The following is a 24017-nucleotide window of genomic DNA, read 5'->3' on the forward strand; positions in this document are numbered from 1 at the left end:
AGCTATTTTCCTCTTCCATCTCCATTAGTAATTGCTGTGATCTGAGTACGAACACTTAGAACTGCAGATTTCAGTTCTGCCTGCCTCAGACAGCTAGGACTGTCCTCATCTCCCTTACCAAAGAGCTTCACTAAGGAGACTGTCCAAGCTAAAGACACTTTGCAGCCAAGGTCATATCGCAGCAGAGTTAGGCTAAGCAATTAGTATAAAACAAAGAACATGAAAAAACAGAAAGACAAGTTCTTTCAGGTCTCAGAGCTGACTGGAGGATATTACAAGAGATTAACTGGAATGGGGGCGGGGGTTATTAGAAGTTTAATGTTGATTGGATTCTTCAAATATATACCAACCTGATAGCACTAAGCAAATAGTTTGTGCTTGTTGAGGATTAGATTACATAAAAGCAGAGATGACTTATTTAAAAAAAAACTAATTGCAAAGCTGTATGTACTCCCCTGATGTCAACTGGCCTAGCCACCCAGCTCATGGTTCAAAAAAAAAGGTTTGTTTCATACTCACGGTATGTTTATTGAACAGCAGCAGGAGGAACTAGATCCTGCTGAAGCTTGCTTCCTGATATAGGAACTTGTATGTGTGATCACTCCCAACCATCCCTCAAGCCCTAGTCAACCTCACTCTGGTGTGGAGATGGCCAAATTCTCTAAATACAGACAGCTTAGTAATCTTTTATATCTTACTTGGTTTCAGCCACTCATTACATGCGGCATCATTCTTTGGAAAAACAAGTATATCAATAATTATTTGCGGGTATTTTCTCCTTCCTCCATCTCTTGTCCTTCTCTCTTGATCCTCTTTGCTTTCCAGATGACTTTTGCCTTTCTCTTCTTTCAGTATTTCTGAGTGTGCACCCACGCAGGTTTCATTTCCACACCCTGTGTTGAAATAATCACAATGAAATTGATAACAGCAATAGTAGCATCCTTAGCAAGCTTCAGTTACCGTGCCCTTGAGATTAGTAGGAGTGAGGGGGGTTCACCACTTCCCACCACTCGTCCCAGCTGACTGTAGACCCTGACAGGACTCTATTACACTCCCTTCAAAAGTATCACTTTTGTTCAGGCTGCTCACAGGATTGGACATCTGCACAGGAAGAGGAAGACATGATTTACTTTGTTATTGTTTAAAATTGTTTCACATACCTATCCTGCCGGCAAAAGCTTAGCTCAGCAGGGGAAAGCAATTTCCTGAAACTGATGCCTATGCTGCCCTTGAAAGGATGGTGCTCCAGTTACTGGACTTTAGATGCGTACACTACAGCAGCCACTTTCCACCCAGGAAGTCAGTTTGGCAATCTCATTAGTATTTCTGTTAGTATAACCCTTAGGACACACCACAGGGGTTTTACACTTTCCATTTAAACACCCAACTTATATTGGGGCATTGAAACACCAAAGGTGCTGATTTCAGTAGGATCTACATGGCTCTCCAGATCTGGTCCTTCGGCTTCGAGTTCTTTCCATTGCGAGACTCATTCCAGTTGGACAAGCAGTGCTCTGCCTGGTGACCCTGCCATGGAGCTGTCTCCTCCCTCCTTGGAGAGAAAATACAGCTTTGCCCACATCTCACTCTTCCACCCTCAGAGCCGAGCAGTCCCTCCCAGCCTGCTGCAGGACCAGGGCTGGGGTCCAAGCCCCTGGGGTCCCTGCACGGCCTGGCCGTTCAGCCGGCTGCTTTAACTGGACTCAGCGTGCACAGCCAGACCTGGGCAGACTCTCAGTAAAGCGGTGGAAGGCTGAGAGCAGCCCCCCGGCGAAGCCTGGCTCTGGGGGCTCCTCCTCAGGGCAGCGACCACCCGGCTCTGCGCTCCCTGGGCGGAGCTCTCGACCCTTCCCCCGCCTCAGGCCTGTCCCTGCCCGTGGGGGCGTTGACCACCGGGCCTGCCCGCAGCCGACAGCGGGCCCGCGCCCCTCGGGCGGACACAGCTTTTCTCCTCTCGCCTTCTCCGCGACAGCGATCCCCAGCCTGCGCCACCTGCTCGGCAGAGCGGCAGAGCCCGCGGCAGAGCCCGCGGCAGAGCGAGGCCGGCGCACACCCACGGCTGAGGAGGGAGGTGCAGGCCTCCGTTGGCGGGAAGGCTAATCCCCGCCCCCTCCCCGCCCCTGGTTACGAATCAACCAATAGCCAGCGCAGGAAGGTGAAATTCATATCCGCGACCCAATGGCGCACAGCCGGGCGCATTCCACGCGGCCGCCGCCCGTCTCCGATTGGAAGAGCGGACGATCTTGACGCGGAGACACCCAATAGCGCTGCGAGGAAGTTACGCCTCCGAGAGAGGCATAGCCAATGAGCAAGGCGCGGGGAGCCAACCGCCCCGCCCCCTCCCTATATAAAGTGTGCCCGGGAAGGGCGGCTGCTTTCGAGGTGCTGTCCAGACCCGTTGCGCGTCTGCTGCTCCCAGCGCTGCCCGCCGCCGGCCCGAGCCATGGTGAGCGGGGTGGCCGGGGGAGGGGGGTCCCGGTGCCGCTCCGCACGCCGGGGCGGTGCAGGGGGGGCGGGGCGGCCCCGCCCGTCCGCGGCGGCAGGCGCGGGTCCGCCCCGGCCCGCTGAGCCCGCGGCGAGGGAGGAGAGGCGGCCGGGCGGGCCCTGCGCCGGGCTGTGGTCGCCGGCGGGTCCCGAGCCGCGCCGTCCCGGCGAGCCTTTGCGGTGCCGCGTCCCGCCGCGCGGCCTCGTCCCAAAATGGTGGCGGCTCCTCCGAGAACATGGCGGCCCTGCCCGGTGGCGGCGGGACCCTCAGCCCTCGGCCGGCTCAGAGGTGGCGGCTCCCTCAGAGGTGACTCCGGCCCGGGCCCTCCGTAGCAGCGAGGAGCCGCGGCCCGGGCCTGGGGCGGCCTCTCCGTCCTGGGCGCAGTCAGTCCCTGTGCCTTGGTCCCCCGGAGCGGGACGTGGCGGGTTGTCCAGCCCGCGCACCGCGGCGAGGGGGCGTGGGGGGTGTGTGTGTGTGTGTGAGCTGCTGGGGTGCTCTTACAGGTACATGTTGAATATAAAAATGGGGGGATCTCCTTGGGGTGTGTGGGACCTGGAGTGGCAGCGGAGGCCATCGCACTGGGTGTTTGTAGAGGTGCAGCTTGCTGCTGCTCTCCTGGTCCTTGTCCCTGCCAGAGTCAGGTGCCAGCTGTGGTGTGAGGTGGTTTGGGTCAGGGAATGGGCTAATGGTGGAGATTTCCTGAAGGACTTTGTGAGACTGGCTGGGTAATAAAGCTGCGGTGGAATGACCTTGTATGATGGGAGTCAGCCTTGAAGGCATATCTGAAAGGTATGATAAAGGGCTGGGACATCATCAAGAGAACAGAGTTCAGCTGTTGAGCTGTGCAGCACAAGTGTAAGCTGTCAATTGGAACCTCTAGGACAATCATGAGGTCTTCCTCCATGTGGGCATTTGTCCTGTAGATCTCTCTTTGAAAAGAGACTGGATGTCAGAAGGTTACATGAATTTAAATGTAGCAGACTGCTTCTGTAGGGTTGTGAATGCATAGAAAATATTTGTTGAACTGAAAATGGTTAGAAGTTAGGAGAATATTGATGTCCTTACTTTGTTCTTACCTTATATGGGGGCTGTTTATAGTCACATTGTTTTAAATTAAGTCAAATCAAGAGTGTGAATGCAGTCCCTCACCTCTGCAGAGGTTTCTTTGAGTTTCATCCTAGGGAAACCATGTTCCTCATATGGTATGTTGTTGCATTTGGTCTGAGCTGGTACAGCCATTCTCAGGAAACTTGGCTTTCTATCAGCTTTGCACAGATGAAGCTGTACCTTAAATACTGTGCTGGAGAGTACAAGGGAGCTAGAGCATGATCCACACAGTGTGGTTGTGGAGGCAGCTGAGCTGCTTCAGCCTGGCAGAGAGTACAGCAAGGGGCTAACTAGTAGCTGTCTACAGCTAGTGAAAGGGCAGTTACAGAGGACAAGTCAGTGCTCTTAAGCTGGAGCACATCATGTAGCAAAAGGAAATGGGTAATGGAGGCTGGAGAGGTTCAGACTGGGCCGGGAAAATTCTCTGGGAGTTTTCACTGAAACTGGTTCTGTGCTTGAAAATAAGGTATGTAAGTGGGGGAGAGCATTTAGTGTTACTTAAGGGTTCTGTGTCCTGACTTGTGGCTTGAATACAGCACTTAACAGTACTGTCTTAGTACATATTTAAACCTTACTAATTATGGAACTTCCATCATTGATGTGTAAAGGCCCAGAATTGTAATGAGTGTGACAGTTGTCTCTTGCCTGTCTTTATAACTTTGAGATTATGCTTTCAAGGCTCAGATCTTGTTCTGTTCTTTAGTTAGTCTTCTTAGTACTGTAAGACTTCTGCTGCTGTGAAAAGGCTACACAGAGCAAAATAGGCAGTCTCTTGGTGTCTAACAAAGATTTGTTTCATTAAATAGCCACCTACTACTTAAAAGTACTTGATAGAGTTGCAGGAAAGCAGTGGAAAGAGCTCTCAAAGCAGGGCTAACAGTAGCACCAGGCCAGGTTTTTGTGACTTTGTCTTGCCAAGTTTTGCAAACCTCCAAGGATGAAGATCCCTTACCTCTCTGGTGACCTGTTCCAGGGCTGCGCTGCTTTGCTGGGGAAGGTTTTCCTAACACCCAGCCTGAATCTTCCCCATCTTCCTAACATCTGACCTGAACCCTCCTGCAGAGCAGAGGGAAGGCTTCTTGGTGTGCTGGCCATGTGTCTCCTTTTGTAGCCAGGCAGATTGTTTGCCTTATTGAGGATGGGAATGCCCTGTTGAACATTCAGGATGGTTTCTGTGGTAACCCCAGGATCTTTTCAGCAGGGTTGCTTTTCAGTTAATGTTGTCTTTGTACTGATGCAGGGAGTTACTCTGCCCCAAGTGCTGAACTTTGTACTTTGTCAAAGTAAACAAGCCAAGCTTTTCACGTGGCACCTGTAGGACCTGGTCTATGGCTGTGTTGCCCAGGTTGTGCTTTCAAAGACTTACATTTTCTCTTTGGAACATGAATGATTGTTGTTGCTTTATGTAGTTTGAAGTAGTGGTGCTAGTTCATCTGATGCTGGAAAGCTCATAGTCTGGTGTCTTCCACGCATTCACCTTGCTTGGGCATGCTGGTCCCTCCACACTTCCTTCCAGTGACCTCCCCCAGCTGCTGAGGAGCTTCACTGACAAAGCTGGGGTCACTGATATGACCTCACTGCAGGTGAGGATCCAGACTGAAGTGGTGGTATCTTTCTGTTCTTTCACTGTAGACTTGCAGGCTGTCCTCCTGCTTTCCTGAAAGGATGATGTGGCCTAATTTTCATTGCCATGGCCTGTTTTCTCAGTGCTGAAGCTGCTTTTCCTGTTGCCCTTTTTGCAGTGTGCAGGTTGGCTGTCCTCTGCTCTTGCAGTACTTTGCCAAGCCCAGTGCTTCAGCCTGGGGAGTGATGGAGTAATGGCCTTGGAGAGGAGTCGTGTGGCAGCAGCTTTGGGTAAGGCTGGTTGCCGAGGCTGTGGATTGCTCTTCTGGAAGCTGTATATCTGAATACACAGCTTGGGTGGACGGGGAGCTGAAAAACAACAGTTCTCAGCTGTTCAGTGCTGTGGTTGAGAACAGGTGATGGGTTTTTTGGCAAACACAGATCTTAATTTCTTGGGGTTTCCAAGGAAACTGAAAGGACTGTGCTTCTCTTCTCCTGTATTGACTACTGGTGTGGACTAGGCAGTTCCAGGTCCTGCTTATCCTGGAATTTCAGGGGACAAATTCTGTCATCCAATCATAGGGTCTGAACATAGTTAAATGTGACTTACTTGAAGCTGTCCTCTATGCAGGCTCTTCTAGGGTGTGTTTAACTGTCACTCAAAACCAGAAGGTAAATATAAAAAGCCACAGATGGACCAGGAGTTTGGAGATGGTTCCATTGTGGTTTGGCTTTTAATATTGAAAACCCCATGCTGAAATATTAAGGAAGCTGGGTTTATGCTATGGACATCAAAGGCAACTTGGGATTTTATAAAATGATATGGATAGATCCTTTTGCTGACATGAAATATTTTCTGCATAGCTTAAATGAGGTAGCTTTGCGTAGTGTTAAGGAGTTTAGTATTTTCCAGCAGTGTGATGTGAGGTCTGATGTTTCATATTTATGAAGTGATATGAAGGGTTTCATTAGGCAAAGACTTTCTTACAGAATGGCAAAGTACCCTAAAGTGATCAGGAGAATATTTTTTGCTGATTTGATGTATATTAAACAAAATGACCCTAGATCATGTAGAAGGTTTTGCTCCCTCTGGTGGCTGGAGTTCTGGGGGTGAAGTTTTTCTGGACTCTTAGGCCAGTGACAGGCATAATGATCAGTTTTTCTAAATATTCAGTGTTTGTTATGAAGAGAGAAGTTGGCTGAAGGATTTGGAAGAGTTGATCAAACTCTTCCTGTCTGATGATAGGAACAACGAGGAGGAATGAGTCCATAAAAATGGCAATGTCTAAAAGGGTCTTTCTAGGTGGAGGTAGATGATGACTGAAAGAAGCTTTTGTGTTCTGTTGTATTTTGTGCCAAATGCCCCTAACACCCGGACAATAAGGCCAATGTTTTAATAGCTTTGCAGTATGGGAGTTCAAGCTGTGTGTGCTGAATGTTTTCTAAACAAGGAAACTGCTGTTTCTGCTGAGTGATCCAATCTTTTTTTCCTCCACACAGCGTGAGTGTATCTCAGTCCATGTTGGTCAAGCTGGTGTGCAGATCGGCAATGCCTGCTGGGAGCTCTACTGCCTGGAGCATGGCATCCAGCCCAACGGTACCATGCCGAGCGATAAAACCATCGGTGGAGGTGATGATTCCTTTAACACGTTCTTCAGTGAGACCGGTGCAGGCAAACATGTCCCTCGGGCTGTGTTTGTGGACCTTGAACCAGCAGTAATAGGTAAATAGTGACCTGTGCAAGGAACTGTAGAAAATGCTGTAGGATTTGATTTTTAACTTACACATTTTATTGACTAAGAGATCCATTTCTCTAGGCCTGAAAAATGCTTTGGGGCTTTAAATTTTTACTACATAAAGCTTGCCTACATCTTCCTAGTGATGGAAAATACTTGGCTTTACATTCATTGAGACTGGCAAATGTGCACTCTGGAGCTCTGAAGAATTTAAATATTACCTTCTGCCAGCCTGTGGAATTAAATGGGTTTTCTGAATATGCCTCATGCTTTTGCTATGCAAGGAACTAGTTATAACCTCTTGAAACAATATGGCATAATGTGTACAGCAGTCAATAGGAACCTTTTAAAAAGATGTGATACTCATCATTAAGCAGACTTCTTTTTGTACATTGGAATGATTCCTGTGTTTTCCCAAAACAATCTTCTAGTCTTTGTAGCTTGAATAGGGCTTGCAGAAAAGAGTCTCAGTTGCTAGCCTAAATTAAGGGACTTCCAAACATGCACTTTAACTTCCTGCAGCCTTATCTTTGAGTAACAATCCGCTCATCCTGAAAATCAGCTCTAATCCCAAGCTCTGGCAACACTGGCTCTTAGTGTTCAGATGGGATCCCATGCATCAGCCACTGACCAATCCCACATTCTGTGGCATAAGCTACACTGCCAGCTCAGTGTGAGCTCCCCAGTTTCACAAGACCCTTGTTCCTGAGTCATGAATCTTGTTCTTACTGTGATGTGTGTGCCTGAAGTAATTTTGCTGGTTCTGTGGCTGTCTTGCCTTAAGTAGTGATTTGGGGCTCTCATAGGTCTGTGTTGTCTGTGTTGCCTGTGCTTGCGCAGGTGTTGTTTATCTTTCTGCAATACTTAGTGTTGGGAAGGGCAGATGAGAGAGTAGTCTTAGGCTACTGTGATATACTCAAACCGTGGGTCTCTAACTTACCTTCATTGTAATGCCCCAAAGCACCTTCTGTGGCTAATACAGTAGAATGAACTTTTGCAGGAGAGCAGAAGGCTGTTGGGCAGGTCAAGGGTGGGAGTGCTGGACTGATAACTTTGAAATGAGCCAAAGCACCCTTGGCCATACACTGATATTCCCAGGCGTTGTTGCAGGTCTGATTTTCTGTTTTCTTGAGCCCTGTTGCTTCCTCTGTTGCTGGCCAGGTGGTGGCTCTAAGCAACCAGAAAAGACTGAGAAATGAGGTGAGGGAGAGCAGGTGGCAAAGCTCTCACCTTGCCTCTGGGGGCGAGTAGCTTGTGAGTCTTGGGACAAATGGTAAAAGATAGTGTTCCAGCACTTGTTAATGATGCAAGTGCAGTACAGGGAGATGGGAAAAGGCTGTCTTATGAAATACTTGGTAATACTAAAGTTAGGGCTTTTTGTTAAAGATTACCTCATATGCCTTTCTGGGGACAAATCTTTATTCCTGCCCTGCTTATTTGAAAATTATTGATCCATTTTCCTGGGTGCGGCTAGCATGGTTCTTCCCATTCATGCAGCATGTCCCTCTGCACTGTGTTTAGGAAAAAAGCATCTATTGTGCATGCAGCAGCTCTGTAGCTGCCACGTGTGTACACCAGGGATTTCTGGAGCTTCCAGATCAGTGCTGCTCTTAGTGAAAGCAGCAGGACTGCTGTACATGTGCACCAGCTCTGGATGCGGTGGTAAAATACCATCAAACTTTCCACCAAGAAAAGGGGCAGTAACATGGCTGGGGATTCAACAGAAGTGTCTTGAAAAATCTACCCCAGGTAGACTTAAAAACATGAAACTGGGGAAAGCTTGGTTTAGCTGACCCCTAAACTCCAAATTCTTTATTCCAGCACATTTTCATAGCCCAATGACTGACCCTCTTAACTCTTCAAGAGTTGTTACTTCCCCAGAACCATCTTGACTCCTGTTGTCCCTACCAGCTACCTTCAGGTCCTACATTCTTCCCTTTACTCATATTTTTCCTTTATAACTTGGAGTGGTAATGCAGAAGGTCCTTGAAATATATGTATTTTGAATGGTAGACTTCTCAAAATTGTTTTTATTTTGGTGCAGCTTGGAAATACTTTAGAGTATTGGATTGCAAACTGCAGTGGTAGCTGGTTGGTCTAAATTGGTTCAAATAGTAACTGTATTTTTAAATCTTGAAATCTACTTATCTTTGTCTTGCTCGCTCTTTTTCAGATTAAAAAGAATATATGCAAACAGGCAACTTCATCTGTAGTTAATAAAGCTCTTTGCTTTCCACCTGATTTTAATTAAAGGATGCAATACTACATTAGCATACAACTCAAGAATGGCTTGAGCTAAGCCAGAGACAAAGCTATGCTGAGTGTCTTGGTACCTTTGTGGTAGGACAGAGCTTTAGCCTGCTAGATGTAAGTGTGTGTTTCTGATAACTAGTGGTAATCATAATTCTAAATCATTCTTCAAATCTGTAACTGGTGGGGGATGCTGTGTGTTCATTTGCATGGTTTCTATACAACAGCCATTTGTGCTGGAGCTTACAGCTTGGTATTTGGATAACTGAATAGCTCTACCAGAGCATCTCCTGTTCCTTTTGAACATTTTTCTCTACCCTTGGCATAAAGTACAAATAAGGGAAAGGAGGGGACAAGCAAGCACTGTACGCTCTGGCTGCCCACAGCTGCAGAAGCAGTAAGGCAACATCCTGGAGGGCTTGGAAAATAAGGGGGAAAAGCAGTATTTCAGATGCTGATCTGCAAAGTGGGCCTTAAGTTGTCTTAAACTGTGGAAGAATGGTTCTGCTGCTACAGTCCAGTTTTAAATTGCTCTGGCAGGTCAAAAATTTAAACTTATGTGTAAAATGAGACAGTTCCTTAAGCAGTAACTTCATTTTTTTTCTTAGGTATTCAATGCTTAGACTGTATTAAGTATTGTCACCTACTGATAGGTAGAAACCAAGCTGCTTTTTATCTCTAAGGGTTTAGGTACCTTATTCTGGACACCCTCAGAAACTTGAAAAACCTGGTCTACATAGAAGATTAACTTAAATAATATTCATCTTGTCTCCCTAGATGAAGTTAGGAATGGGACATACAGGCAACTCTTTCATCCTGAACAACTGATATCTGGTAAAGAAGATGCTGCAAATAACTATGCTCGAGGTCATTACACAGTTGGGAAAGAGATAATTGATCTAGTTCTAGAGCGTATCAGGAAACTGGTAAGACTTTTCTTCACTGAAGGCTCTTAAACATCTTTCTTTATCCTGTTGTATAGGATTTGGAAATTGGGTTATCAAAAATACATAGATGTAGAAATTGTGCTTTAATTTATTCCATGGTGGGAGAATCTGTGGTCTTAGGTCTGCATCTGTTTTTATTCTTAGCCAGCTGAGAACGGTTGGATTATTCCTGTCAGATATGACTTTCAAGTGGCCTAAAATGCTGATAAGACACCCAAAACTTTATAGTTTCATGTTCAACTTCAGAAAGCCAGGACTGAGAATTATGACTTGTGTAGTTCCTGCTGGAAGAAGATTAGTCTCTGGCTGGGGCTCTTGCAAGGAAGTTTAAATAGGAGTGTTTGCTTCTGTGGTTTAGACTTTTGTTTGCGTTTCTTGCTGGTTTAATTGCTGAATTAATTTGATGGTAGTAACAGTAGAAAAAGAATTAATCAGTAAGTTGGGATGTCTTGGGCTCCCCAGTACTTTGATCATGTGGCAAATATACGAAGATATCAGCTTAGAAGGTTAGAGTTCCCTTTTTAGGGCTGCTAAACATGTACTTTACTGAATCTGTGTTGCAAAGGTAAGGAATTCTCATTGCACAAAAAACCCAGAGTATACCTCTGGTGCTTCAATATGGAATGCGAAATGAGTCTTACTGGGAGGTACACCTTTTGCAGACCAAAACTGGTATTATTCTCAACACTTGGGTGCCACCATCTCTAAAGCTAAGTTTGCAGCAGGCAGTGCTGTGACCTGAAAAACATGGTTGTAATTTCTTCTTACAAGCTGTTGGAAGTCCCTGTCAGTCCTGGGAACCAAGCTAAGTATCTTCCTGAGGATAAGGCAGTCTAGTTTCTTCATCTGATCAGACTAAACTGGAATGGCAATGTAATATACTTTGACAGCTCACTTCCCTGAACTGAGTTACATGCTTGCCACTCTTACAGGATTATAGCAGTAGTTCTGGGACAGGGGACTGCTCCATTTTTGTGCAGGTAGAGAATGTTAAATCAGTGTAAGGGAGAGATGGTCTGTCGTTCTCCCAGTGGTATTGCTTTTCTTGGTGATTGTTAATGACCTTGGCCTGAGAATTGGGAGTAGGGGAGGTTTTGAGGTAGTAATCTGAAGTGGAGAGGTCACCCTCCAGCATGTTAAGGGGGCTTAAAATAGTCAAGAATACAGTGGTTTTATGGGGCACCTCCTTGATTATCAGTGGATGAATCAAATTCATTATTACTTCCCTGAAGCTTGAACAGTTGGTATGTGTCAGAATTCAGAGTTGTCTGTCTTGAGCTTGTTTTGGTTTCTTAATGTCTACACAATTGCTTTAACACATCTATTTTCTCTTTCAGTCTGACCAATGCACTGGCTTGCAGGGTTTCCTGATTTTCCACAGTTTTGGGGGAGGCACTGGCTCAGGTTTTACTTCTCTGCTGATGGAACGCCTGTCAGTTGACTATGGGAAAAAATCAAAATTGGAATTTGCCATCTACCCTGCACCACAGGTCTCAACAGCTGTTGTTGAACCATACAACTCCATCCTGACTACCCACACCACTCTGGAGCATTCCGACTGTGCCTTTATGGTTGACAATGAGGCCATCTATGACATTTGCCGTAGGAATCTGGACATTGAACGCCCGACCTACACCAATCTCAATCGCCTCATTGGTCAGATAGTCTCTTCCATTACTGCTTCCCTCAGATTCGATGGTGCCTTAAACGTGGATCTTACTGAATTTCAAACTAACTTGGTGCCTTACCCTCGTATCCACTTCCCATTGGTAACATATTCCCCAATTATTTCAGCAGAGAAAGCCTATCACGAGCAGCTCTCTGTGTCCGAGATAACCAACGCTTGCTTTGAGCCATCCAATCAGATGGTGAAGTGTGACCCTCGCCATGGGAAGTACATGGCCTGTTGTATGCTGTATCGTGGGGACGTTGTCCCCAAGGATGTCAACGCTGCTATTGCTGCTATCAAAACCAAGCGCACAATCCAGTTTGTGGACTGGTGCCCAACTGGTTTTAAGGCAAGTCTCTTACATCATGATTTTTTTAGACTTCTCATTCACTGTCATGGGCTTACAAAGTATATTTTCTCACTAAGAGTCGTGTAGGTACCTGATCTGTATTTTGAGACATGGAAACTTAGGTCCTTATACAGAGCTGTTTTTTTGAGAGTGAAACATTTTGTTTGACTGCTGTCTGACTTCTTTGATTATAGTCACTGTCAAATGCTACAAAGAAACTCATGGTCTCTTCTGGTTTTCATGTAGGTTGGCATCAATTACCAGCCACCAACAGTGGTCCCTGGTGGTGACCTCGCCAAAGTCCAGCGGGCAGTGTGCATGCTGAGCAACACTACAGCCATTGCCGAGGCTTGGGCTCGCCTAGACCACAAGTTTGATCTGATGTATGCCAAACGTGCCTTTGTTCACTGGTATGTTGGAGAAGGGATGGAGGAGGGGGAGTTCTCAGAGGCTCGGGAAGATTTGGCTGCACTTGAGAAAGATTATGAAGAAGTGGGCACAGACTCGATGGATGGAGAAGATGAAGGTGAAGAATATTAAATGCAACAGAAGTGAATTGCAAGTCTTTGCCATTTTACTGCCTCTTCAGTAGCGGTGTAAATCATGTTAAATAATCAGAATAAACTACTTTAATCAAGACATTTGGTAGTGTCTAAACACTATGTGCATTAACTATGTGCAAGTAGTCAGTAGTCGAGGAGATGGAATTTCTTTGAGAAAGGTAGCTGAATAAAATAACCATGCTATAGTTAGATGAGTTCTTGTCCTTAAGGTATTGCTATTTGAAGAACTAATAGTGCATATTTTCCCCCGGAATACAAGTCTGGAATGCTTGAGCTTTTGCTGGAAGGTTAATAGCTACATTTTTTCAAAGCTCTAAAGCTGGTGTCACAAGAGGCAACAGGAGCACTAATCTTGTATCACCCTTAAGAAAAGATGCAACACCCTTAAAACCAAAGGCTTTTTGAGTTGGTTTTCTCCTATACTTAGACTTTGCATGGGCTGGTAACTTTGAGATGCAGTAACCTGGAAGGGGAAGAGATGTCCAGAAAGGGTGTACCATAGCATGAGGAACCTGCCACTTCTGCAAGAACCTGGGTGGTTGTTGCCCTGGAGTTGCTTTGTCCTCCCACAAAAGGAACTGCAGTCCCTGACTGCCAGTGTTCCGTGGAGTTTTCCTTTTGCTTAAAGCTGTCTGGAGCAAGAAGTATTTAGTCCATGGGTTCAGATATGAAAATTACCATTCTTCTGCCTTCTGTGTAAGCTGATGTAACAGGACAGGATTTGGCTAATCAGGTTAGCTTCAGATGTGGCCAGCCTCTGCCTAAAATCATCTACATGGTCTGAGTGGGGGCCTGGGGACATGGGGCAGTGATCCACAAACCAAATAACCTGACTGTTTCTGGCTGTCTTGAAGGGGACTGAGGAATCTCCCACGGAAGTAGCAAAGGTGGAATAGTCAAATATGTTAAGGTGATGACGGAATACTGAATGTGATTATAAGATACCAAAGTCTGACTCCAAGACTAGATTTGAGCTGGAGTATTCCTCCCTGTCCTATTTCAACCTTATTTATATTGCTTCTGATTTAATAGCAGAGTGTGATTCAGGCCAAGCCTTGAAGCCTGTGTTAGTTGAAGATGCACATACCTGTTTAGCAGGAGTCTTAGCTGTGGTATGAAAAATGCCTCAACTTCCTTTTGTATGGAAACCTACAGTACTCAGGTAATGCTGCAGTATTTGACATCAACTTGTAAAATGGGAACTTTTCCCTAACTTCAGTTTTAAGTGACTTGGGTTTAACTGTACTTGTTCTAGACGGGGATATCACTTTTAGATGAACAGGCTGCTGCTGCTAATTACCAGAATAGTCTGCTCTGCACTGCAAGGACTGGCCAGTAGTTTGCTTGGGCTGAAAACCTGTTGTCCTGCATTGCTGTGTTTGTGTTCTTGCAGCCACTGGGGTTTAGTCAATCTGATTTGAAATTAATCTAACTTACTGGAGATGGAAGTTAACAATTTTGTATAGATGGGGAGAACACAATCCTAAGGCTTTATAACTTAGATGAGTGCCTCAGACTGTCTTTTCAGCCATGGACTTGGGCATAATATACAGAGTCTGTGTAAATCATACCTCTGCCAGCCATTCAGCATAGCTGAGCATGTCTGAAGTTCCAGTGAGTTTCTCATTTGCATTAGCTTGTGTTTTTATGTTCTAGGGTAGGCATAAGTGTAGAGAATTTCAAGTCCTGTTGACTAACTTATTTTCCTACTTAGTGGATGATTAAGCAAATGTGCTAGGCATAACCCAAGAGACAGTCTCACTCATTGCAATTCAGATTGACTTCATTTCAGTGCACGGATTCAGATTTTTTAATGTAATGGCAGTGCCCACAAGAGCAATATGCAAAGGTCTGTCATGCCTTGCAGGTGTCTAGATTTTCAGTGTGAAATCTTGTACTACTAGCAGATCATAAAGGATGCTGTGTGGCCACAAGTGCCAGCACCAGAATTTCCTTTAAAAGTGATGTGTATTGGGGGCTGTGTAGAATTTCTGAACTGGCCTTTAGTGAGATCTTTTAGCAATGATTTGGCTCTTCTACCTGGAATTCTTCACCTCATTTGAGGCTGGCATGCTCTGTTTCCTGCTGATACTGTCTTTCATTCTGTACATGTGGACTACCCTTATTTAGGACACTGCTTATGTGATGGGAATTGGTTTGCAGTGTGTCAGTGTTTTATCTGGGCATGTACAATGATGAGTCTGTGCAGGGCACAGCACTCCAGCATCCTCGTAAAAGGCTTGTGCATGTTGAATGCTGAGCTCTTTGAAAAACCTGGACTGACTAGGGAATCTCATTCAATGTAGGCATTAGATTTGAGATGCATTATGCTTTTAATTTTTAAAAATAACATGTAATGCCACTTTGAGAAGATGGTAAGCTGAAACATGATGAGCATCTGCTGGTGGAAGGTTTGACAAGAGATGCTATGTCACTTGTTAGCCATTGGGCTGATGCTGAAAGTACATTATACATTCTCAGCCTACATCATACTCAAATTTTCTTTAGTATTAAGAAACACTGTTGCATTAGCTAGTGGGCAGTTAGCTCTCAGCATCTGCATGCTGAGCTAAGATAAGATAGTGTTTTTCTCAGATATGAAGCCAAGATAATTACAGCAGGAAAATCCTGCTAAAACTGCTCTTGCTTCAGCTAGCTGCAGAAATCTTTAAACATGTTATAATTACTAGCTGTATGGTTGAATTAGCAAATGGGTGGTTCATCTGCTTCCTGAAATGTAGAGGAGAGCCTACACTGAATTAGCGTGTAAGAGTGAGTACCTGAAACTTGCAGAGGTTAAGATTAGCAGTTGTTTAAAAGAAAATGCTTTCTTTGCACTCTGAAAGCCTTTCTTTAATTCTAAACTTCAAATGCTTGTTTTCTTTAGTAAGAAATCCCCATACTTCTGCTTTGAGAAGTCATGTGCCTATTTGCACTGGCAGAAGTGCAGGTATTATCTCGTGGTAACTAAATATATCTTTACCTGTGTAGTGACACAGCTTTCTCCAGTATGAGATTGGCAATTAATAGCTATCACCTGATACAGAATAACTTCTATGACTCATTAAGTGGAGGAGGAGGAAGTGAGCTGGAGCCTATGGTGGATTGGTATGAACTTTGTTATAAATTGCTGATCTTATCTATAATATCTGTTCTAAGATGGTTATGGTGCTGTTCCAGGGGAATGCAGTGCAGCAGAATCTGATTTCCACCCACTCTGCCCTCTGAATAAGCCATATAAATACCTTTTAATGTGTTAATGTTATATACAATATGTACATTTCCAATTCCTATAGTACTCATGACACAGTAGTTGTGTGATAAATCTGTCTTTTTATCTTTATGAACAGTATAGGTAACATAAGTGTGCAACTGCACATGCTGCCACCTTCCTACAGAGCAAATTTTTCTCAAATAAAACTCAGAAAGGGTTTTTGTGCCTCAGATACTTTGAACCCTGTCAGACAAATAACATTTCCCTAGCAGCCTGTTGCTGAAAAGCATGAACTTGTTTAGGAGAGCATAGCTCTCGAGTTAGAATTGGTGAGTGAGATTTTAATTCAAAGTGAATAAGTAAAGAAACAATAGGGTGACTCTGTTATTCTGGTGGAGAACACACACGGCTTTTGGCAGTGTTTTAGGAAAATACAAAGCATTATCTCAAAAAATGGATAATATGACATGGTAGTAAAGATTGTCTGGCTTTACCTTCTTCCTTTCTCTACAGTGTAATAGTGAGGAGTCAGACCAATGTCTCATGGCATTCAGAATGACTTCCCTTAGCTTTTAGTACTAGTTCCTCAAAATTTTCACAGGAATAGCAGTGCCCAATCACTGCTTTGCCAATATGCTGCTGTAAATGGGCATAGAGCTTTTAATTGCCTTGTCCCAAGCCTTTGGTCTTGTTAGGCCTTCTGTTGACATACTGCTTCCACTCTGGCAAATTCTCTAAGACAAGCAAGGAAGATGTCATTCCGTGCTTGGCTCTGTACTTTTCAGTCAAGTCTGCATGAACATTGTAACAGTGGAGATCGTGACACCTGAAATACAATGCTGCTAATGTACTACCCCATGCCATTCTCTTCTGTTTTTAAATGCCTGTATTTCTGCCAAATAAAACTGTTTTGCACAAGGTCATGTTTTTCTTTATGTAGGAGATGCTTCACAGAAGCAAAACTGCAGTTGTCACTACTTACAATGCAGAGCTATTTTAATGTAATGGGATGGCTTTTTCCCTTTCCTTGCTGAAGTATTGTAACAACCTAAGATTCAAATTATTTTGCAGATTTTTTGTCAATGTGTTTGTACCTTTGAATTCACATTTTTTACAAGCCTTAAAAGTTTGGGAAGAAAAATCAGCCAGGGTACTAACTGTAGAGATACTGTATCTTGTATAGCAACTGCGAATTACCAAAGGTTGGGAAGGTACGGAGGGAGTGTAATTGAGGCTCCTGTCAGGAGTAAGATACTGGATTTAGGTGACTCCTGATCTCACCTGTTCTTACATCATGTTTATAAGGAATTACTTTAAAGGAAAAGATGGGGTTTTTATTTGAACTCTGAAAAAGGACTGGACTTATAAACAAATTCAGCAGTAAAGAGCTGAAGAACAATTTTCCATCATATTGCAGAACTCCACTGGAAGTGCTGCAAGGATTTTCTGTGTGTATTGGCAAGGTGATAATGATTAATCCCTTTCCTCTATCTTGGTCTGAACTAGAGGGAGGACTAACTATGTAACTTCCAGACTGCGCAAAGACTTTGATCTACAGATTCCTTAAAGTTGGGCAAGAGGATTAAAGATTTGTAGTCTCAACTGGCTATTAATGGAGAGAAGGAATGAGAGTGTGATGAAGTGGGAGAAAGTGCATTGCTCTGAAGGTATTGTAGGTGCTGAATGACAAGAGGCTGAGAAATACCAGGAGACTAAATAAAAAACAAAAAAAAGGGTAAGTCACATGAGTGGTGCCTTCTGTGGTGCTTTTCAGTGAATGGAGTCAGTTAACCAGTCTCTTCAGCTTTCTGATGCCATGTGCCTGCCCATTGGCTTTCTGAAAACCCAACTTTCCATGGCCAGCTTCATGTGACAAAACATGTTAACTTGTTTAAAGATATTCTTAGCTCTTGTGATACTGTCCTGTTTCCTCAGTGAGTTGTAAACCTTCCCATTATCTTTCAAGAGCATGCTTCAGTTTCTCTGCAGCATTGTTTTGGTTTTCCTGGTATGTGTCAAGAGCTTGGAATAATGAGGCACGAAGTTAAATTCTTCTTTTCAAATGTTTACTAGAAAACAATAACTGTAAGTGTGAGGGTCTAGAAAACATTCCAGAAATGTTTAGGAAATGCTTTTTTCAAATACCTCATTAGAAATGCAGGAAGACTTGGGAAGTCTTAAGTGAATTGCACTTCCTTTCTTTCTCAGAGTATCTTAGTCCTTTAAAATGAAGTACTTCAACCCACTGGATGAGCTCAGTTCTGCTTTAAGATCTACCCCAGGCTTCCCCTGTCACACCAGTAAGTGTTTGTGTGAGCGTTCTCTCAATTTTGGCCCAATATGTGCAATGGTAACTGTGTTACTTCTGCTGCAAATGTGAGTAGTTTTTGAGGCTGAGGGAAGATCAAGGGTTTAAGCCTGCCTTTGTGGGTTTTGAGAAGTGGGAAGGGAGTCCTGATCCTAGGTAGGAATATTTAAATTCACTTTATAAGGTTGGGACTGGAGATCAGATGGCCATGGAGAAGTTGGAAAAAACAATTTCAAGACAACATTACAGGCTTGAGTTTCTGTCCATATGGATCCGATCAGAGCTCCAGAAAGGCTGTCCCAAATGTGTTGCATTAATACTGGTTTGGCATTTCTCCCACTTCAGCTTTGTTACCTTCTGGAGGTGATGGGTGATGTTTAACTGCTATTACACCGTTGAGGGCCTGTTTGCAACTCTTCCTAAAGAGCTGCAGTTCTTTTATCTCTCAATATTTTAGGACTGAAATGGTGAGATGCTATTGCTGGTCTCTATCTGCATACTGCTACTTAAACATCAGTCAGCTTTGCTGCTCGGGCAGTTCATTGAACAGAGATCAGTGATGGAGATACTTAGGCAGTTCATAACTCTCCCAAACTATGTGCCTTATGGTTGGTGGGTAAGAGTCACTTTTCCAAACATTATACCTGAGTTATCTATAGTCTTGAACTAGGTGCACTTAGGACTCTTTTGCAGTATCAAGGGGATTAGCGGGGAAAAAAGGTAATGTCCATTCTAGATGGCAAAGTTAGATTTCTAAGTGAATTTCCAAGGTGCCTGTTGAAGGCTGAAGATGTCATGTCCAGAACTATGCATTTAACTTCCAGAGGCTTGAACGGGGACAAATTCCTCTGTCCAAAATGGCTCAGACTTTCTGAGAATCTGTTCTTACCTTGCAGTTTCAATGTGTCATTTCTGTGAATTTCTCTAAGACATCTATGTGGTTACTGGTCACCAGAGTTCAAGTTCCTTTTTGAGACAGCTGCTGTGAGTGGCTTGTTGCAGTGCTTCAAATTAGGGATAAATTCCAAGCAGTGTTCAAGAAGGCTGCCAAAGCCTTAAGCATCTTCATGTTACTTTTTCTTTTGTTAGAGCTCTATGGCTACAACTGTCAAATGCATTTCATAGTCTTACATCACTACCACTTGCAAAAGCTACTTTTCAGTTGGTTACACTGAGACTAGAGATCTTTGTGGCTTTTCAGTTATTTCAAAATCCAGTTTGCAGAACCTGCCTTGGGTGAACGCTGCTGGTATGCATTGTTTCAAAGAGATGCTAATGTACCATTTTGAGCCTGGCATCATTTTCCAGCAGTTCTGGAGTTGATCTTGTGCAATTCTGCACAAGTTGTCAAGGCTGTGTCCCATGCAGAGTTACTTTTAAGTTTTATGTCTGTAGCTGCAGTTAAACCAGCTTAACTGCTGGCTTTTGCTATCCCAGTCCTCCCTCTTTTCTCACCCATGCAATCATGTTTTTGCTCTTACGCTGCCTCTGGCACTAAGTTTTGTGTTAAATTGGCAAAAAAACTTACCCCTTTTTGTGGGAAGAAGGGCATAGTTTTCTTTTGCTGTCATGAACTAAGATGGCTCAGTGTAGGATCAGCTGGGTGCTGGAGCAGGGGAGCATGGGGTACATGGGTCAGCTACAGCTGCTGTCAAACCACAGGCTCGACTGCTCTCTGACTGGGACAAAATGGTTTCTGCCTTTGTTCTTCACAACTTATATGGAGTGTTTATGTGGAAGGCAAAAGCATGTGCATGTACGTATGGAAGTGTCCCAGTCACGTCTCAGAGTACATTATAGAACAGTTTCTGCCATTGTCCACAAATGCTTTTGAAAATGGTGTTAATGTCTTGCAGTAAGCACATATGGCACCCAGAAATGGAGGGTTTCCTTTTCTCTGACTTCCCTCATAATTCAGGCAACAGTTACTGGCAGTTCTATGCAAAGTACTCTTCTGTTTCTTGTTTTACTTTTTGCTGTGTTTAGTGTTTATCTTCCTCTCTCTGTTTTCAAATTCTGTGTCTGTTTCTTTACTTGTTCACTGCTGTTGCAGATATCAACAGTGTGTTTAAGTTCCAGCTTTGTCTATTACAGCATATGTGCACTGGCTTCATTATCTTCACTGCCTACAAGTATTTAATGTCTACTAAGTGTGTCTGCATGTGTTAGATTCGCCTGATGAGACTGAGTGGGGCAGCTTGACTGCATATTGATTTAGACCTTGTTTACTTTTGATTAGATGTGTTAAATGCTCATGTGTGTTTATTGCAGACACTTCTCTAAAGCACCTATGTGCTGATACACCCTTTTTTTGCTAATTGTAGGTGCTGCCAGATCAAGAGCAATCCTTACAGTTGTATTTGTGGTCACTAGAAAGCTTTTCTTGTTGAGTCTTGTACTTCCTTGCAAAAGATGCTCTAAATTCTGTTGGAGACTTTGGAATTTTTACATCATCTTCATCAAATGGTTCCAGATAGGAACGCAATAAGCCAGGCTTCCTTTGCAAAAATCCCTCAGAACTCTGTGCATTCTGAGGGCCTGATGTCTGTTTATTTTGGTAGTTTATTGACTGTAGAGCTCCTAAATTCTTGCCATTGCCAGATTGTTTAATCACATCCTTTTCCCCTTTGAATGCCTTCTGCCTCCCCAGCTGGTTTTAAACCTGCATGCTGTCTACCAGATTCTGTATCAGGCTGCCTTGTATGATTCATGCAGTTTCTTACCACCTTTGCTTTGTTAACATTGTCACCTTTGTCATCACTATTGTCTGAAATGTTTTCTTTGCCTTAATTCATGTAGCTCTTACACATTCTCCAGTGTACCTGAGTGATCTGCAGCTATTTCTGTGGTAGTTTAAAAACCAAACTTCTTATGGAACAAGGACAAACTTCTTGTCTGTTCAGCCTTGGACTGTAAATTTTCAGTGTATTTTAAGTGACCCACAAGGGCATAGGTGACTTTGTGCATACTTGCTATTTAAAACCTGGATAGTAACTTCTTGGGGGATGGGGCGGGGGCGGGGGGGTGTTCAGAGTTTGCATAGTATCTGCATATTTGAGGTAGGCATATAAATCTGTCCTGAATGCAGCTGCAGGGTACCCAAGCACCAGGATCCCCTGAATCCTGTGCTATTGCACAAGCTAATGAAGTCTCCTTATTGCCTCTTTAATGTTACCCTTTGTGTCTAAAACCAAGTGAATCCTGGGGCATGTGTCTGGGTAATCATGGGGGATTTCAGCTGTAGCAGAGGCAGGAACCTTGACTAGGAACAAGATTTGTTAATTAAACGTTTTCTGCAAAACAAGCTTCCTTCCTTGCCTGGCCTGTGTAGTGTCACTGAGTTGTGGAGAGGAGGGCAGTGGGTTTATCTGTGGTGGTGCAGTGCGTCACCACTTTGGTAGCGGGCTCTGCAACAGTCACAGAAGGTACAGTCTGCTCTGAGGGGGGGTTTATGCTGCTTCCACTCACCCTGTGCAGAAACCACAGCTGAGTTCAGATACTTTGGGGGAACAGTTGCAATGGTACTTTCTCTCATTGCAGCCGAGGGGTTAGGGGTGGAAATATTGCGTCTTTATTTCTGAAATAGTTTTTCCTAAGAAAAAAAGATAGGCTTTGTAGTTTTGTGCATCATGGCAAGTTGTGTTTCCCAAGTTGCTCTGTTTTGTTGCCAGGGCTTCGTAGTGAGGTTCATTTTCCCAAGCATCAGGTTCTGGAGCTGAACTAGTTACACAAGTCTCCTTGTACAGTCAAGTGTCCTACAGAGAAGGGGATTTTAAGATGAGGTTACTCTGACCTATTTTAGACACTGGCTTTAAGATAATGAACCTTAAAGCCTCACCCTCACTGACTGTCCGTGTGCTCCCTTGATGACTGGTCCCTTGTCACCTCCTCACTTCACCGGAAGAATCCCACCCCCTGCCCGTCCTGCCTGGAAGCAGATTGTCCCACACTGCTGCCGTTTGCTATTAGCAATGCTGAAGAGCAAGAAGGTACAACCCTAATTTGTTGAGCATGAGTCAGCAGCTGCCTGAGAGCAAAGTGAGGCGTGTGAAACAGCACCTCAACTCTGCCTTTCCAGCGCTTCCTACGGCTGTGGCTTGCTTATCCGTGTTCTTATGGCAGCCTGGCCAAGGATTTGGAGTAAGACTTTACTCAGACTTTAATAGTAGCTAATGATAGGGTATGGGACTTCACTTTTATTAATAAAATTCTTAATGCTGAAGGCAGTTGCACAACTGCAGAGGACTTTCCATATTTGAGCAGAGGTATTTCAGTCCTCCACATGCTCACCAGCTGTTTTTACCTGTCTATTGACATAGTCCCCACTAGGAGCTGTGTGCAGCTGTGGGACTTCCGTCCTGGGCCAGCTCAGTTCCAGCCCACAAATGAGGCTCAGATTTCCTGCCTACCCCTTCAGTGTGGCCCCTCTGCATGGTTTCCTGTATTTGACATCTTCAGCCTGCAGTCTGAAGAGTTAAGAGCTGGCGGTGCTTGCTCGGCTTCCCCAGAGCACAGAAGGCATCGCAGGGACAGGGAGCAGGCGTGTCAGCCAGCACAGAGCAGGGCAGTGGTGTGGAGTGCAGCTGCTGAAAGGCAGAAAAGTACTGGGGCATGTATGTATTGAAACCAATGTTTCTCTCATAGCAAAAGTTGCCAGCAAGGTGCCTAATTTTCCATCTAAGACTGCTTCTGCTAAGACTCATTAGCCAGGATATAATGAGACAAAGAGTCTGGGTACCTAGCATCAAAGCAAAGAGTCAGTATGATGTCTATGAGCTGGAAGCTAGGCTTAAAAAATGTCCATAGCCTGGTATATCCAGAATACTCCATATTTCTAACCAGGATCCTGAGACTGCAGCGGCTTGACACTGATAGTACTTTTTGTCAAGGCCTGGCATGTATCAGCATCTCTGGGAGCAGCTGGCTTTCTGGAAAATGTAAAACCCATTTCTAGCCTTGATGATGAAACTCAAACTGCTTTGCAGGTTTGTACAGGCTGCTGGCTTGCCTAGGAAAACTGGTTTGGTTTGATCTGTCATAGATTCTGCTTACTAAATCTGTTTGTTCCCAGGGAACTTATTTTCTTAAAGAGCTGAGAGGCTCAGCGTATTTCCCTCCCTGCCCTGTATTGTGATCATCTAAACACATAGTATTTTAATTAGGCCAAGCTCTCTGCTGATGAAATGAGTGCTTTGACTTCAATGGAGTTTCACTTATCTATGACTTACACAAAAAACCTGACTGTAGACTCTGTATGTGGTGCTAATTGTCTCTGGACATGATAGTCTAAAACTCGGACTCATGGGCAGCTTGCTTCCAGGTAATTCTGGAGTGAAGCTTGTGTAATACAGAATCTCTGTCATAAAGATGTCACATTAGCATCTTTTCTTAAGTATTGCTAATTGTGGAGCCTCTGGGAGCAGCTTGGTTAGCTTTTCCAGTGTCCAAACTGCAAGGTCTGCTTGGAGGCCCAGGGTATGGTCTCTCCTAAAACTCATCTCAGTGTTCCTGTTGTCCCAGGCCGATGCATGCCAGGGGAGCTGGCTGCAGTCGGAGCTCTTGCTGTGCTACTGGATTAAACTCAACAACTCCAGGCTCCTGGGGTGGAAGGTGCCCTCTCCTGACTGAGACCCTGCAGCTGCCCTTCGTGACTGCCCACTCTTAGCACTGGAATTAACAGCTCTGTAGCGTGAGCCTGGAAACAGATGGGATGCGATCAAAGTAACCAAGTATCAGTCTGAATTAATGCTGACTTAATTGGGATGACTGTTTGAACTGGTACCCAGCCTTTGTCTGAAAAGGAAAGGCGGTCTCAGATAGTATGGG

At 44.5% G+C, this 24017-nt stretch overlaps 1 protein-coding gene across 4 annotated transcripts; it reads left to right on the forward strand.

The window, feature by feature from the left end:
- Window positions 1-2381: 2381 nt before the first annotated feature.
- On the forward strand, window positions 2382-16801 carry LOC141934516 (tubulin alpha-1C chain-like). Of its 4 annotated transcripts, XM_074850019.1 has the most exons (6): window positions 2382-2446; window positions 5335-5446; window positions 6656-6878; window positions 9919-10067; window positions 11426-12106; window positions 12353-12747. In XM_074850019.1, the coding sequence occupies exons 3-6, from the start codon at window positions 6758-6760 to the stop codon at window positions 12644-12646; spliced, it is 1245 nt and encodes a 414-aa protein (XP_074706120.1). In that variant the 5' UTR covers window positions 2382-2446; window positions 5335-5446; window positions 6656-6757; the 3' UTR covers window positions 12647-12747. The 4 variants fall into 4 exon arrangements, with proteins under 4 accessions (XP_074706120.1, XP_074706123.1, XP_074706121.1 ...); XM_074850022.1 differs by lacking the exon at window positions 5335-5446 and having other exon boundaries at window positions 2384-2446; window positions 12353-16801; XM_074850020.1 differs by lacking the exons at window positions 2382-2446; window positions 5335-5446 and adding an exon at window positions 2576-2791 and having other exon boundaries at window positions 12353-16801.
- Window positions 16802-24017: the final 7216 nt, after the last annotated feature.

This window comes from Strix aluco, chromosome 25, assembly GCF_031877795.1.
Source record: "Strix aluco isolate bStrAlu1 chromosome 25, bStrAlu1.hap1, whole genome shotgun sequence".
Lineage (NCBI taxonomy): Eukaryota > Metazoa > Chordata > Aves > Strigiformes > Strigidae > Strix > Strix aluco.